General features: G+C 44.7%; 1 protein-coding gene across 1 annotated transcript; it reads left to right on the forward strand.

The window, feature by feature from the left end:
* Window positions 1-1,050: 1,050 nt before the first annotated feature.
* On the forward strand, window positions 1,051-16,127 carry CDC42EP2 (CDC42 effector protein 2). Its single transcript, XM_069739721.1, has 3 exons — window positions 1,051-1,184; window positions 13,768-13,828; window positions 15,379-16,127. Exon 3 carries the CDS (start codon window positions 15,436-15,438, stop codon window positions 15,976-15,978), a length of 543 nt encoding a protein of 180 aa, XP_069595822.1. The 5' UTR covers window positions 1,051-1,184; window positions 13,768-13,828; window positions 15,379-15,435; the 3' UTR covers window positions 15,979-16,127.
* The last annotated feature ends 2,078 nt before the right edge of the window (window positions 16,128-18,205 follow it).

Consider the following 18,205-nt stretch of genomic DNA (forward strand, 5'->3'; position numbering starts at 1 on the left):
TATTATAAATGGTAAAACAACTTGTGCCCTGAGAACTAACAGGAACGTAGCTGCCAACTACCTGCCTGTTGTGCCCGGATCTCTGCCAGCGATTCAGCGGCTTCTGCAGACGTCATGTTCACAGATTAGCGGCTTCTCTTCGGCTCTGCTGACGTCGTGATGAGTGACTGCTGGCTCCCCGCTGCCTACCTGCGGGGAGCTGACAATCAGCATGATGTCTGCAGTCACGTCCCATCGACTGAGCAGCACGGAAATAGAAGAGCGGCTCGGTTGATGTAAAGCAGCTGAATTTCTGGCAGGCAGGAGCGGTCAGTGACCACTCTGAGTCGGCCCTGGGGGCAACAAGCAGGTAGTTACCTCTGTAATCATCTATCTGCCTGTGCGTTTTTAGGCCCATAGTAAAAATAAAAAATCTGTAGTGGTCCCAGACTGCCCCTTAAGTTCATGGCGTTCAGACTCCGAGTGATCTAGGGAAGGAAGGTGATGGCGAGGTGCCTAATTCCAGAGCCCTTCTATACCTGATCATGGGGAGGGTCTCTGATCGGACCTCCAGCAAGTGATCCCCTATCCTATGGATGGAGAGGAAGCATTTTACCAGTATAACTAGAGCTACACTCCTAAGATGCACATCTAAATATTAGGATCGCACAGCCATTCCTACATCCCCCCCCCCCCCCCTTCCGTACAAGTAAGTACACCAGCTTCATCAGGTCTGCAATCTAATATTGTATGCAGATTCTATTGTGAAATCTATTAATTCACCTGCATACTATTGAGGCTTATTAACACACAGTAGAGCAGTCAGCACCGGCCACCATAGCGGCAGTCTGAACAGTGGCCTGATTCTCTATGCTATAGAGTCTATAGCCATTTATTGCTGTTTACTTTGTGTCGTGTAAATAAAGTTTATTGCTTAAAAAAAGGTGAAAGGAAAAAAAGTACCTGATTGGTTCCCCAACTACCCGCCGTCTCCTCCTCCTGGTGCTGGCACTGCGGTGATTGGCTGCCGCCTCAGTTGGGCGGGTCTTAGCCTGAGGTGTCTCAGTGTCTCGGCAGTTGGAGCTGCACACTGCGGGCTCTGCGCGGCCGCTGTACATCTGGTGCGGGCGACTGAGGACCGGAAGCCGGGCCACTCCCAACCACGTCCGCAGCTGCCACACCTGGAGCCAGCAGCAGCATTACAGGTCAGTGTGAACGGGGCAGACGGCTAGCGGCGCGACATGCTGAGACTTTTGGTACCACGACTGGACTTCGCAGGCGGCTCTGGGTGTGTGCTGTACCTGTGTGGAGGGAGGGGTGTGCCCTTACTTCTGCCTGGCAGGTGTGTACAGGGGCCATGGTGATGGCGTACTGTGCTGTATAAGCCCCCTTATAGACCCCAAGTGTTAATGCTGCCCCCCACACTCTGTACAGGTCCCACTATGGGACCTCCATCCATAATGTGTGGCTCCATGGCCTTCGGGGGGCCACCAAGTCCCAGTGGCTCCATTCTTGGTGATCACTTTTTCGTCTTAACTTTATATATATATTGTTCAATGTATGTGGGTTTTATTTTGTGGCACGAGCGGTAGTTTGTATTAGCAAATGACTTTCTTTCCATATTACTGATCTTTTTCTCTTTTTGGGGAGGTAAAACAAACAAAAAAAAAATTATTCTGCTGTTTTGATGATTTTTTTTTATTTTTATGAATTTTGGCCCTCAGTGACGGGGATAAATAGAGTATTAGCTCTGACCGTTACTTGTGTGTCACCAAGTGTATGTGTTTTTTTTTATTTTTTTTTATTTTGAAGATTTTATTTACATTTTGCAAAAGGAGGGTCGGCGGGGGGTGATGGGATCTTTTATGTGTATATATATATATATAATTGTCTAAGGGTTTTTCCGTCTGTCTGTCTGTCCTGGAAATCCCGGCTCTCTGATTGGTCGAGGCCGCCAGGCCTCGACCAATCAGAGACCGGCACAGCATCGACGTAGAAATCCCGCGTCTCTGATTGGTCGAGGCCGCCACTTCTGTATTGATCAGTCCTCCTGACACTTCTGTATTGATCAGTCCTCCTGATACCTCTATATTGATCAGTCCTCCTGACACTTCTGTATTGATCAGTCCTCCTGACACTTCTATATTGATCAGTCCTCCTGATACCTCTATATTGATCAGTCCTCCTGACACTTCTATATTGATCAGTCCTCCTGATACCTCTATATTGATCAGTCCTCCTGACACTTCTGTATTGATCAGTCCTCCTGACACTTCTATATTGATCAGTCCTCCTGATACCTCTATATTGATCAGTCCTCCTGACACTTCTATATTGATCAGTCCTCCTGACACTTCTATATTGATCAGTCCTCCTGACACTTCTATATTGATCAGTCCTCCTGACACTTCTATATTGATCAGTCCTCCTGATACCTCTATATTGATCAGTCCTCCTGACACTTCTATATTGATCAGTCCTCCTGACACTTCTATATTGATCAGTCCTCCTGATACCTCTATATTGATCAGTCCTCCTGACACTTCTATATTGATCAGTCCTCCTGACACTTCTATATTGATCAGTCCTCCTGATACCTCTATATTGATCAGTCCTCCTGACACTTCTGTATTGATCAGTCCTCCTGATACCTCTATATTGATCAGTCCTCCTGACACTTCTATATTGATCAGTCCTCCTGATACCTCTATATTGATCAGTCCTCCTGATACCTCTATATTGATCAGTCCTCCTGACACATCAATATTGAACAGTCCTCCTGACACTTCTATATTGATCAGTCCTCCTGACACTTCTATATTGATCAGTCCTCCTGACACTTCTATATTGATCAGTCCTCCTGACACTTCTATATTGATCAGTCCTCCTGACACTTCTATATTGATCAGTCCTCCTGATACCTCTATATTGATCAGTCCTCCTGACACTTCTATATTGATCTGTCCTCCTGACACTTCTATATTGATCTGTCCTCCTGACACTTCTATATTGATCAGTCCTCCTGACACTTCTATATTGATCAGTCCTCCTGATACCTCTATATTGATCAGTCCTCCTGACACCTCTATATTGATCAGTCCTCCTGATACCTCTATATTGATCAGTCCTCCTGACACTTCTATATTGATCAGTCCTCCTGACACTTCTATATTGATCAGTCCTCCTGACACTTCTATATTGATCAGTCCTCCTGACACTTCTATATTGATCAGTCCTCCTGACACTTCTATATTGATCTGTCCTCCTGACACTTCTATATTGATCTGTCCTCCTGACACTTCTATATTGATCAGTCCTCCTGACACTTCTATATTGATCAGTCCTCCTGACACTTCTATATTGATCAGTCCTCCTGACACTTCTATATTGATCAGTCCTCCTGACACTTCTATATTGATCAGTCCTCCTGACACTTCTATATTGATCAGTCCTCCTGACACCTCTATATTGATCAGTCCTCCTGATACCTCTATATTGATCAGTCCTCCTGACACTTCTATATTGATCAGTCCTCCTGACACTTCTATATTGATCAGTCCTCCTGACACTTCTATATTGATCAGTCCTCCTGATACCTCTATATTGATCAGTCCTCCTGACACTTCTATATTGATCAGTCCTCCTGACACTTCTATATTGATCAGTCCTCCTGACACTTCTATATTGATCAGTCCTCCTGACACTTCTATATTGATCAGTCCTCCTGACACTTCTATATTGATCAGTCCTCCTGACACTTCTATATTGATCAGTCCTCCTGACACTTCTATATTGATCAGTCCTCCTGACACTTCTATATTGATCAGTCCTCCTGATACCTCTATATTGATCAGTCCTCCTGACACTTCTATATTGATCAGTCCTCCTGATACCTCTATATTGATCAGTCCTCCTGACACTTCTGTATTGATCAGTCCTCCTGACACTTCTATATTGATCAGTCCTCCTGATACCTCTATATTGATCAGTCCTCCTGACACTTCTATATTGATCAGTCCTCCTGACACTTCTATATTGATCAGTCCTCCTGACACTTCTATATTGATCAGTCCTCCTGACACTTCTATATTGATCAGTCCTCCTGATACCTCTATATTGATCAGTCCTCCTGACACTTCTATATTGATCAGTCCTCCTGACACTTCTATATTGATCAGTCCTCCTGATACCTCTATATTGATCAGTCCTCCTGACACTTCTATATTGATCAGTCCTCCTGACACTTCTATATTGATCAGTCCTCCTGATACCTCTATATTGATCAGTCCTCCTGACACTTCTGTATTGATCAGTCCTCCTGATACCTCTATATTGATCAGTCCTCCTGACACTTCTATATTGATCAGTCCTCCTGATACCTCTATATTGATCAGTCCTCCTGATACCTCTATATTGATCAGTCCTCCTGACACATCAATATTGAACAGTCCTCCTGACACTTCTATATTGATCAGTCCTCCTGACACTTCTATATTGATCAGTCCTCCTGACACTTCTATATTGATCAGTCCTCCTGACACTTCTATATTGATCAGTCCTCCTGACACTTCTATATTGATCAGTCCTCCTGACACTTCTATATTGATCAGTCCTCCTGACACTTCTATATTGATCAGTCCTCCTGATACCTCTATATTGATCAGTCCTCCTGACACTTCTATATTGATCTGTCCTCCTGACACTTCTATATTGATCTGTCCTCCTGACACTTCTATATTGATCAGTCCTCCTGACACTTCTATATTGATCAGTCCTCCTGATACCTCTATATTGATCAGTCCTCCTGACACCTCTATATTGATCAGTCCTCCTGATACCTCTATATTGATCAGTCCTCCTGACACTTCTATATTGATCAGTCCTCCTGACACTTCTATATTGATCAGTCCTCCTGACACTTCTATATTGATCAGTCCTCCTGACACTTCTATATTGATCAGTCCTCCTGACACTTCTATATTGATCTGTCCTCCTGACACTTCTATATTGATCTGTCCTCCTGACACTTCTATATTGATCAGTCCTCCTGACACTTCTATATTGATCAGTCCTCCTGACACTTCTATATTGATCAGTCCTCCTGACACTTCTATATTGATCAGTCCTCCTGACACTTCTATATTGATCAGTCCTCCTGACACTTCTATATTGATCAGTCCTCCTGACACCTCTATATTGATCAGTCCTCCTGATACCTCTATATTGATCAGTCCTCCTGACACTTCTATATTGATCAGTCCTCCTGACACTTCTATATTGATCAGTCCTCCTGACACTTCTATATTGATCAGTCCTCCTGATACCTCTATATTGATCAGTCCTCCTGACACTTCTATATTGATCAGTCCTCCTGACACTTCTATATTGATCAGTCCTCCTGACACTTCTATATTGATCAGTCCTCCTGACACTTCTATATTGATCAGTCCTCCTGACACTTCTATATTGATCAGTCCTCCTGACACTTCTATATTGATCAGTCCTCCTGACACTTCTATATTGATCAGTCCTCCTGACACCTCTATATTGATCAGTCCTCCTGACAGTCCTCCTGACACTTCTATATTGATCAGTCCTCCTGACACTTCTATATTGATCAGTCCTCCTGACACTTCTATATTGATCAGTCCTCCTGATACCTCTATATTGATCAGTCCTCCTGACACTTCTATATTGATCAGTCCTCCTGACACTTCTATATTGATCTGTCCTCCTGACACTTCTATATTGATCTGTCCTCCTGACACTTCTATATTGATCAGTCCTCCTGACACTTCTATATTGATCAGTCCTCCTGACACTTCTATATTGATCAGTCCTCCTGACACTTCTATATTGATCAGTCCTCCTGACACTTCTATATTGATCAGTCCTCCTGATACCTCTATATTGATCAGTCCTCCTGACACTTCTATATTGATCAGTCCTCCTGACACTTCTATATTGATCAGTCCTCCTGACACTTCTATATTGATCTGTCCTCCTGACACTTCTATATTGATCAGTCCTCCTGACACTTCTATATTGATCAGTCCTCCTGACACTTCAATATTGATCTGTCCTCCTGACACTTCTATATTGATCAGTCCTCCTGACACTTCTATATTGATCAGTCCTCCTGACACTTCTATATTGATCAGTCCTCCTGATACCTCTATATTGATCAGTCCTCCTGACTACGTGGCTGTGTAATATACTACGTGGCTGGGCAATATACTACGTTGCTGGGCAATATACTACGTGGCTGGACAATATACTACGTGGACATTCATATTCTAGAATACCCGATGCGTTAGAATCGGGCCACCATCTAGTATATATATAATTTGCCTAAGGGTTTTTCTGTCTGTCTGTCCTGGAAATCCCGGCTCTCTGATTGGTCGAGGCCGCCAGGCCTCGACCAATCAGAGACCGGCACAGCATCGACGTAGAAATCCCGCGTCTGATTGGTCGAGGCCGCCAGGCCTCGACCAATCAGCAACGGGCACAGCGACGATGATGTCATAATGGTTGCCATGGCGACGATGATGTCATAAAGGTTGCCTTGACCAATCAGCGACGGGCACAGTCTGCCGCGAATTCTGGAATCATCATTGTCCATATACTACAGGGACATGCATATTCTAGAATACCCGATGCGTTGCACATAATATACACACATGCATATATATATATACATACATACACACATATGTATGTGTGTGTGTATGTATATATATATATATATATATATATATATATATATATATATAATTTGTTTTTTTTTTTCATTGGATTTAGACCTGTAGCTGCTTCTACAGTGTGATGGAGGGTCATTTTATTGTATATTCCCCTTTAAATCCAATATACAAACATGGCGGCAGCAGACACTGGGCCTTGGCCTTCATTAGGCCCCTGAGCTGCTGCCATCACCATGTCATATATTGTTTGTATCCTGCAGTCATGGGCGAACAGGTTACAAACTGTATTACTGTAGTTTTGGTGCCCGTACACATTAGATGAATGAAAACCAGGTCAAAGTAGTGAATGTAATGGCTGTTTCTCACCCATTCATTCACACGCTGCTCCTGCACAGGTGACGTCGCGTCCGTCGTCAATCATTGGCCTCATGGATGATGTTTGAATGTGAGGCATATGATTGGTGAGATCAGAGATTGGCTGCAGTGGTCACATAATTGCTGGACATGACGTCATCACTGCGGGATTAGTGGGGATTTTCTGGGTGGGTAAGACTGTGCACACAACGTGCTTTGGAACAGAAGCTGATTCTTCGAATCCTCCTTAAAAACTGGGTACTCTGCAAAAGAATCTGTGCACATAGCCTAATGCTGGTTTTAGTAAAGCCAACCCAGACAATCCCTTTAAGCCTTCGATCCTCCCAAACACTTAAGGTGTAGACCCTGAATCAACCTGAGCTGTGTGCAACAGGAGGATGCAGAAGAGGGATCCGCGGCCTCAGGGCCTGGGGTACCGTAACTAGTAAGCGCTGCTGTACTTCTGTAAAACGCCAATAAAAGCTGATCACATATAGAGGAACAATTGATCTGGTGGTCACATTGAAGTGTGAGCCCAAATATGTTCAAGCCATTGCCCGGATCATTTTGATGGTCTTTATACACCTAGGCCTTCAACTGGGGACAAGGCGGAATCCACTACATGTAGAGGAAAGACGCAGATTCTTTACTGTAAGAGCAGTGAGACTATGGGCCTCTCCGCCACATGCTGTAATGGTTGGTTCAAGGAGGCCTGGATGCCTTTCTTGATAAATATAATATTGTAGGTGTTAGATTCTGTGATGGGGCGTTGATCCGGGGAGATGGTCCGATTTCCATTTGTGGAGTCGGGAAGGATTTTTTTCTCCCTAATATGGAGCTAGTAGTGTGTGCCTCATGGGGTTCTTGCCTCCCTCAGGGATCAACATGTTGGGCTATAGGTTGAACTTGATGGACTTAAAGGGGTTGTTCACTAGGACCTGTTTGGCCTCCGTAAAATACTAAAGCCTTTACTGACCACCGGTGCTGGCGCCGTTCCCACGGTGTCGGCACTCGCTCTCCCTGGGGCTCCCTTGCGGTTATTGTGGTACGTGGAAGTCATGGCCGCAGCTGATCTCTCGCTTCCTTTTCCTGCTGAAGGTGGGAACACTGACGCCAGCGGTGATTTGGTGCCGGCGTCGTATCACAACCGTATGGGAAATGCTGACACCGCGGGAACGGCTCTGGCGTGGGAGGGGAGCATAAGCTTTATTATTTTATGGGGGCCGAACTTGGGGTATGAGAAGGGGTTGTCCAAGTAGTGGAAAACTTCAAGTCTCTCTTCAACCTTAAAACTATGGAGGGTTGGGCTGGTTTGCCATTGTTTTTGGAGAACGGTGGTACTCCAGAGGGTCACGGGCCTAAGCAGAGTCGGAGTGAGCCAGTGGGGACTCTTGGGATCTATGACGGGTGTATTAATGCTGTAAGGGTCAGCATTAATGTGCGGAATTGAATGCTGCCACCGTCACCAATTGTAACTCCTTGAACACCCCGGTCTCCCATCTGGAAGCTCTGTGAGTCACCATGGTTAGAGTAATCTTGGGCAGTTGACTTCTCCAAGGTTTTGATGTAGGTTGTATAATTTCTTAAATTTTCCAGTAAATGCTTTGAACTGTTCCGTGTGTAATAACCGATACTGATGAAATAGCTGTGATACATCGGATAATGACACGGTATAGCAAAACCCTCAATTACCTGCATTAGAAGATGGTCAGTCATGGGAGAACTAGAGACATGGAGGATGTCGAGCCCCAAATCATGGACCAAACTCCACCCGAGCAGCATGGCCATTGTGCAGCTTATCTCCAATTAAAGGGAACCTGTCACCCCCAAAATCAAAGATGAGCTAAGCCCACAGCCATCAGACGCTTATCTACAGGATTCTGTAATGCTGTAGATAAGCCCCCGATGTATCCTGAAAGATGAGAAAAAGAGGTTAGATTATACTCACCAGGGCGGTCCAGTCCGATGGGCATCGCGGTCCGGTCCAACGCCTCCCATCTTCTTACTATGATGTCCTCTTCTTGTCTTTATTCCGCGGCTCCTGCGCACTGCAGTACTTTGCTCTGCCCTGAGCAGGGCAGACAAAGTACGCCTGCGCCAGAGCCGCAGCGTGAAGACAAGAGGACGTCATCGTGAGAAGATGGCAGGCCCCGGACCAGACTGCCCCAGGGTGAGTATAATTTAACCTCTTTTTCTCATCTTTCAGGATACATTGGGGACTTATCTACAGCATTACAGAATGCTGTAGATAAGCCCCTGATGCCTGTGGGCTTAAGGTACCGTCACACTAAGCGACGCTGCAGTGATACCGACAACGATGTTGATCGCTGTTTGGTCGCTGGAGAGCTGTCACACAGACAGCTCTCCAGCGACCAACGATCCCGAGGTCCCTGGTAACCAGGGTAAACATCGGGTTACTAAGCGCAGGGCCGCGCTTAGTAACCCGATGTTTACCCTGGTTACCAGCGTAAACGTTAAAAAAACAAACACTACATACTTCCCTTCCGCTGTCTGTCCTCCGGCGCTCTGCTTTCGTCTGCACTGTCAGCCGGAAAGCAGAGCGGTGACGTCACCGCTGTGCTTTCCGGCTGGCTGGCGCTGACACAGGATGCAGGAGGAGTGCAGAGAAGCAGAGCGCCGGGGACAGACAGCTGAAGGTAAGTATGTAGTGTTTGTTTTTTTAACGTTTACGCTGGTAACCAGGGTAAACATCGGGTTGCTAAGCGCGGCCCTGCGCTTAGTAACCCGATGTTTACCCTGGTTACCAGTGAAGACATCGCTGGATCGGTGTCACACACGCCGATCCAGCGATGTCAGCGGGAGATCCAGCGACGAAATAAAGTTCTGGACTTTCTTCAGCGACCAACGATCTCCCAGCAGGGGCCTGATCGTTGGTCGCTGTCACACATAACGATTTAGTTAACGATATCGTTATGTGTGACGGTACCTTTAGCTCATCTTCGAATTTGGGGGGTGACAGGTTCCCTTTAAACTCCAAAGGCACAAAGTCCCCTCGACCTGATTGATTTCCCTTTTGTTGGTCATTCCTAGTAAGGGAGGGAGACTTCATGAAATGCAACTCAACAGGATCATCCTTGTTCTGTCATTCTTCTCATTCCAGGCCCTATAAACCGTTTCGCTCCTCAACCCTTTGTACACAATGAATAATTAAAAAAAAAAAAAAAACGCCCATTAAATTGCCAAGCGCCGCCTACAAAGCCTTTATCCACGCCGCATTCAAAGCAAGGTCACTTGCACTGTTTATAAGAGACGGTAACGTAAACTAAACCAATGCTTTTCCTGAAATCTCAACTTTTCATCATGAATTAACATTTTGGGTCGTACAAGTAATCATCCACTATTCTGATTTTTCATGGTGAGTTCTCACGGGATGTTTTTCCTCTACAAATCCTTGGAAGAAAAAAAAAAAATCTGCAGCTTATGTTGATATTCCCAGGATAGAAAATCAGCACAAAGTCAATATCAGCTGCTGATTTATTTTCTTTTCAGTGTGTGGATATGATTTAGTAAAACTTTGCTGCTACCAGATTTGACCAGTGAACAGTGTCTATAATTGTACCCACTTAATGCTCACCGATTGGGTCGTCTTCTGCAGTTTCCTGAATGTTGCAGCTAATTAGTGGCCTCGGGGCGGGGTCACAGGCCTGGCATGTAAATCGTTGATGTTAGTGATTGGCTGCAGCGGTCAAGTGACTAATGGATCGGATGTCGCCACTGCAAACCAGTGGTGAACACTTGTTTTCTGGCCTTGAGATACCACACTGTGACTGCAGACTTGTGAATCCTAACAGCGTGTACACTGCGCGCTGTCAGGATTTTCCGGTGCCGGGAGCTGGTTGGCATGTAACCCCATGTATGCCAATCGTATACTTGCAGTCAGGTGCCGAAGAGATGTCTAGTCGGAATGTGATCGGAAGGAAGCAAATCACTCCCAATATCAGAGAATCCCGACTGCGCGCACCATGCATGCTGTTAGGACTCGCAAGTCTGCAGTCACATACACTGACTATAGACTTGAGCCCCAGGTCCAGACAACCCCTTTAACCAAATGTAAATCCTCTTTTAGGTGATGGTTATTTTTCATTTTAAGGAGTTAAAACGTAAACATTTATTAAATGTCTTTCGGATTGGTGAGAGTCTGACCCCTGGGACCCCCACAATGTAATATTTCTAACCAATGCTATGGAGTCAGCTTTATGTCAGCATTTTTCCAAACTTTCCGTGCCTATACGTGTTCTCGCCTAATATAAGTGCAGTTTTCCTCTGTAATCTATTATTGCACAAGCTGCTGCCAAGCTGAAAATCCATCTGATTGGAATAAAGCGCGCTCGGGCCGCGGCTCTAGAAGGGGCCGTTCCCAGAATTCCATATATTTGGCGGCCTATCAATGACCCCCACCAACACTTCTCTCCCCTGATTCAGCAGAACGCCTGTGAAACAGAAAAACAGTGTGATGTTGCAATGCTGTGACTGTGCCTCCATTGTATGCGTACTGGGAAATAGCACGGCGTAAGGTGAAATTTAGCCACGGGGTATAATGCAATGCACGGCGTGCGAACTGTGACTAATACATAGACCTAATTATATTGGAGTATACAATTACAGTGTAACCTAAGGCCACAGCTTAAAGGTGGTGTCCCATAAACAGCATTTATCACCGATTCACAGGGTAGGTGGTACATGTATAATGGCCGAGACCACCGCGATCACAAGGATGAGGGTCCCAAAGATGGATGCATAACCACCACATCGGAGACTTTTGGGATCGCTGTACTCCATGGTCAGACCGCCACTGATCATCCATCAGAATACTCACATAATACATTTTAAGTCGGCTTTAAAGAGCACACATCACCATTTCTATTTAAGAAGAGGATGGGCACCCACAGATAGATGATCTTACTAAATAATACCTATTAAAGGGAATCCGATTAGGTTCTTGCCTTGTAATTGAGAGCAGCATAAAGTAGAGACAGAGACCCTGATTCCAGTAAGGTATCACTTACTGGGCTCCTTGCTGTCATTTTGATAAAATCACAGTATTATCTGCAGGGGATTATCATTAGAGGACTAGTAAACCTGCTGACGGGTAGTCCCACCCCGCCCCCACCAGTGATTGGCAGCTTTACTCAGAAAGCTGCCAATCAGTGATGTGGGCGTGACTACACAGAGCTCAGCATTCAGAAAACTGCTAGATCTTCAGCAGAGAAAACGGATTTTATCACAACTGCAGCAAGCAGCCCAGTAAGTGATACATCAATGGAATCAAGATCTCAGCCTCTCCATTATGCTGCTCTCAGGTGGGGTATCAAAAACCTGCTTTGAATTTAAAAAAAAAAAAAAAGCTTACAAGTGTCCCGAGTGGCTTTTTAAAGGACTCTATTTGTAGCAAAAAGTCTTATCCAAACTTCCCATTTGTTGGATCCCACACGGCTTGATGGCCCCCCTTGTAGTTAAAGGTGACCGTTTGTTTAGTTTAGACTGTGAATTTTCATGCTTTCACAACGAGGGAGCAGAAGCTTGGACATGTCCCGTTCTTTAAGGGGTCATTTTGAAAACTTCTAGGAATATTTTTTTAATGTGTTAATTACAAAAAATCATCCATTTGTGTCTGACCTTTAATAAAAAAATATATATATTAGGGGTAGGGGGATTTTTTTCACCTGATGAACAAGCGTTCATTAGATTTCCTGAAGCGTCTACTGCTTAAAAATAAAGCGGGGATGCACGTGCCGTATATAAGTATTTTTCAAGCTACGGTATGCTTTGGTCTGGAAAATGGTCACAGTGAAGGGAGGAGGTGAGCGGTGACATCACCTATTGTGAATGGTGGATTCTAGGTGATCTGTCGTTTAAACCTTTTTAATCCTGTCAGTGATGATAGTGAGACTACTGAAAAGTCTGCTGTGAAGAACATGCAGTTTCAGACTTAGGGGCCAGTGTGAAAATTGCAAAATTTCTTGACAATTTCATTTTCAATATAACAGTTAAAAAATCTGAAATCTTGCATAATATATATTTCAACAATGGGTTATTTTGTTGTCAGAACCTGCTGATTGTGGTAGGACAGGAGAGCCATCTAGTGTCTAAAGGGGAAAAGAATAGAGCATTTAGCACCGCTTCTAAAGCTGGCTGTACATACACAATAGACGGCTGTCGGCAGAGCGATGTTTTGACCGATCTTTTGCCTGCAGCCATCTCCGCCAACTTTCTCATACATAGGAGCGCTCGCTCGGCAAAGTCCTCCTGTGCTCTGGACTGACAGGTTGGTTGATGGCTTATTGAGAAGAATGCAATCGCCAGCACGAAATCTGATATGCGCGATCGACATCTCCACCGACCGCCAGCTGGCCGGTGCCCACATACCCATAAGACCGTCTGCTGAACCCATCCATATCGGCTCTTTTTTTTCTGTGACAATCCACTACCATAGATGTCTGCTGACTGCTCTCTTCCCTGAACGTTCCTATGAATGGGGGCATCACGAGATGGCCACCACTGTTTATGGTGTATGGACTGGTTCTGTCTCACTCCTACCAATGTCTGACCAGCCATCTTTGGTTTGAGACTTGTGGGAAAGCGTTCCACCGATCACCTTGAATATGACTCTTTCCTGGTAGGAGGGACCCTATTCCCTGTAGATTTGTCTATGGCTTATAATGCGAGATGTTTTCCTGCTTTCTCTACTATATTCTTTTTTTTCTTTTTTCAGGTGTGGTCGACTGATAGACTAAGGGATTAACTGTGAAGGCCGAGCTAAGACTCCACTAATAGTAGGTTCTGTCGATTGCATTATATCATTGTGTGCTTTGTATGACCAATTAAGATGTAAATATCCTAAAGCCCCCATAGACAATAGATGTTTGTCGGACAAACGATGGTTCAGCCGATTGTAAAGCTGGAGTCACACATAACGATATCGTTAACGATATCGTTGCAACGTCACGCTTTTGGTAACGAAGCAATGATCCCGCTAACTATCTCGTTATGTGTGAAAGCGACCAACGATCAGGCCCCTGCTGGGAGATCGTTGATCGCTGGGGAATGATCAGGACCTTTTTTTGCTCGCTGATCACCCGCTGTCATCGCTGGATCGGCGTGTTACCATTGTAAAAGTTAAAAAAACAAAAACAAACAGTGCATACTCACATTCTGATGTCTGTGACGTCCCCCGGCGTCCACTGTGTCAGCGTCCGTAAAGCAGAGCACAGCGGTGACGTCACCGCTGTTACTGCCGGCGCTGACAGTCAGTGCAGGGAAACTCTCGGCAGCAGTGCGTGCATTAGCAGCGCTCTTGCCGAAAGCAGTTTTAACCCTGTGGATGCCTGCGGGGGACGTGACAGACATCGGAATGTGAGTATGTACTATTTTTTTTTTTTTACTTTTACAATGGTAACCAGGGTAAACATCGGGTTACTAAGCGCGGCCCTGCGCTTAGTAACCTGATGTTTACCCTGGTTACCGGCATCGTTGGTCGCTGGAGAGCTGTCTGTGTGACAGCTCTCCAGCGACCAAACAGCGACGCTGCAGCGATCCGGATCGTTGTCGGAATCGCTGCAGCGTCGCTTAGTGTGACGGTACCTTTAGGCTTTAGACCTTAAGATCGTTAGACTCTGGCAATGGCTTATCTCACCGAGACGGGGCGTTGATCCAGAGAACTAGTCTGATTGCCATATGGAGTCAGGGAGGTATTTGTGCCCCGATATGGAGCTATTGGTGTCTGCCCAATAGGGGTTATGACTTCCATTGGATCAACACGCTAGATTATAGGTTGAATTCGATGGACTTAAAGGGACTCTGTCACCTGAATTTGGAGGGAACAATCTTCAGCCATAGGGGGGGTTTTCGGGTGTTTGATTCACCCTTTCCTTACCCCCTGGCTGCATGCTGGCTGCAATATTGGACTGAAGTTCATTTTCTGTCCTTCATAGTACATGCCTGCACAAGGCAAGATTGCCTTGCGCAGGCGTGTACTACGGAGGACAGAGAATGAACTTCAATCCAATATTGCAGCAAGTGGGTAAGGAAAGGGTGAATCAAACACCCGAAAACCCCCCCTATGGCTGAAGATTGTTCCCTCCAAATTCAGGTGACAGTGTCCCTTTAAGTCTACCTTCATCCTTAAAACTATGAAACATAAGGAGTGCCTCTCCAAAATCGGACACGCCGGATCCTTGTCTTCCTCGATCTCTATTGTCAGAAGCCCCCATAAACATTCACATGATCTCAGTGGGTTGAACCGATGCCAATCTAAGATGTCCGGGGGCTTTTATTCTAGGCCGTTTTGGAAATACTTACTATATTGTTTCTTCTTTTTGATCAGGGACTAGATGTTTCATATGAAGCGGACTCCCATCAATTCAGTTGAGACGCTGTGAAGATGTCAACGAAAGCTCCCATCTATCTGAAGAGAGGATCCCGCAAAGGAAAGCTGAGAGATGTCCTGTCTCCCGACATGATAAGCCCTCCGCTCGGAGACTTCAGGCACACCATACACATCGGCAGCGGAGAAGGAGATGTTTTTGGAGACATTTCTTTTCTTCAGGGAAAATTCCACCTTCTCCCTAGACAAAACACTTGCTCTTCTACTTCTTCATCGCCTGATGCCACCCCGCCTCTGTCGCATTCGCAGATGCCATCGCCGGTCTTAAAAAATGCCATCTCCCTTCCTACAATAAGCGAGCCGCAAGCGCTCTCGCTTCTACAGGCCCCTCCACCAAAACCACCTCGGCTTCACCTGGATGAGAAGCCTAAGAGCCCAGTGACAGAAATGGCCAAACCCTTACCAGTGATGGATAATGGCTTTACAGCGGAAGTAAAGGAAGAAAAGTTCCTTGCTCACGCCGGGTCTCTTCTCTCCCTTCATGTGGACTTGGGTCCTTCCATCCTGGATGATGTGCTACAGATAATGAACAAAGAGTAGACCTCTCGGGGACTAAAGTGCCAAAGTTCTCAAACTCTTCTTATGTATTTTAAACACTACGAAGGTTTTAGGAGTTTACTGTTTAGGCAGCAACCAGATATGATTTCATGCTGCCTTACGATTACTTCATATAGTCTACACATGCTTTTTATCATCGAGAGCCGGCCAGATACTTTGGGGCTTGTACTGGAAATGGACAATCTGGATCGTATTTGTGCATACGCTGATGCAATGATGCAACGCCTCCACAAAGCCAAAGCGTCTCCAGTTCTTGTAAAAGTGCTTTTCAATAAGACTAGTGCCTTCTTGCCAGGAAATGATAAATGACACTTTATTTTATTTTTTTTTCCTCCTTGGATTGTTTCTATGTTCAAGTTTATAAGGTTCTTAAGATGTAATACAGAAAGTTATTTTCGAAAATTGTGTGCTGTTTATTCGCGTTTCACTTAGTGTATTAACTCCGTGACATTCACTTTCATCACAGGTCACTGAGATCTGTATGATGTAGATTGAGGAGCTGAGCATACGACCCATCAGATGCCTGTAACTGCAGCAGTCGGAGAGGAGCTCTGATCGCTGCTATTAACCATTTAGTTGCTGCTGTCAGTCACTGACCCAACAATTGAATGTCCTGCTTGTTGGTGAGATCCGATGGGTTTACCGCGCAAAGCTGATGGCCTGCTCAAAGCTCTCATGGCCGCCATCTTAGTCCTCTTGTGAAGCTCAGCAAAAAGGCTGTTCTTCATAGGACAAACTATAAATTACACTATATACTGCATTACTGTAGAATTATAGTATAAGCAATCAAACAATTACAGGCTCAAGACCCCCTAAAAGGCCAAAAAAATATATATAGATACATATATATATGTGTCACCATTTTCTAAGCACCAAAACCCCTTTTATTTACCAAATGTGTGTTTGTGTGTGTATGTATATACATGTATGTATATAAATATACATACATTATCTAATCACACTTAACGTACTGACCTAAAGAGTGGTATTACCAAACAATGGTGAAATTGTGTTTTTTGTTTTTTTAGGGGAATTTTTTTTCAAATTTTTCAGTACGTTTTAATAGTAAAGTGAATGGTGTCATTCAAAACTACAACTCATCCTGCCAAAAAACAAGCCCTTATATGACTGTCAATGGAAAAAAAAAAATAAAGAGCTATGACTCTTGGAAGAGTCAGAGGAAAAGACAGAAGTGAAAAAAAGGAAAAATGTTTGATTGCCCTATACACGTACACTTTGCTTGATAGGACGGAGGACTAAACTGGCTCCAGACACCCTAAAACATATGAGATCAGTGGCCAAGTCCTGCTAACTTTGCTGTATTATGTATGCGTACCTCTTACCAATCAGTGTCATTAAAGGGAACCCGTCACCCCCAAAATAATCGAAGGTGAGCTAAGCCCGCCAGCATCTGTAAAGTGACATGACGTCACCTGGGTCCACTCACTTCTGCATCGGGACTTGAACAGGGCTTTCTACTTAAAGTGTAGTCGCCACATGACAAATGCACTTTAAATCAAAATGGTCACGTTATACTTCGTTAAAGGGATAGCAAAAATTTAAAGAGCTGGGTACGGATTCAATAGAAAGCCAAGTCTACAACATCTATGCTTTCTAGTGTGTCCGTACTCCAGTCTGTGTGCGCCGTCCTGTCGGCCGATCTGCACTCTTTTCGAGGATCTATGGCACGATCAGTCCGAATCCCCCCACCAATCTACACACATTTAAAATACCTGTGAACTATGAAAATTGTGAAAAAAAGGTTTGCTTAGTCTTTAAGTGAAAAGGTAATGTTTTGTTGAAAATTGTCAATCTGATGTGGATAGGATCTGTCATGGGATTTCGCAATACAAATTGCACAATTTGTGTTTTTAAATATTTCTCAGGCCAGATGAAGCTGGTGTACTTACTTTGAAAATTCATGTCAGATAGGCTGTAATTTTTCCTGACTTCCGAATATGAAATGTCGAGCTATAGATATATATTTGTACTATTTATCTGCCAAAATGATGTAGTCTGTTAAAACTCTCTAGTACGTATAACATTTGTAGAGCATTCCCTGCTTAGAGACAAACGACGTCCTACACGTCTCAGGTAAGGACTAGACTGTAACGTGATGAAAGGAATAATGTAACGAGTCCTTTGCACAATGTGGAATCTTATACTGGGCTACAAAGTAGCTGGAACAATGCCCGAAGCAAGAGGAAAA

The sequence above is a fragment of the Ranitomeya imitator genome, chromosome 9, assembly GCF_032444005.1.
Source record: "Ranitomeya imitator isolate aRanImi1 chromosome 9, aRanImi1.pri, whole genome shotgun sequence".
NCBI classification, from domain to species: Eukaryota; Metazoa; Chordata; class Amphibia; order Anura; family Dendrobatidae; genus Ranitomeya; species Ranitomeya imitator.

Bases quoted from the DNA above. Each gene is read 5' to 3' on its own strand.
- CDC42EP2 (XM_069739721.1), top strand. From the start codon at position 15,436: ATGTCAACGAAAGCTCCCATCTATCTGAAGAGAGGATCCCGCAAAGGA.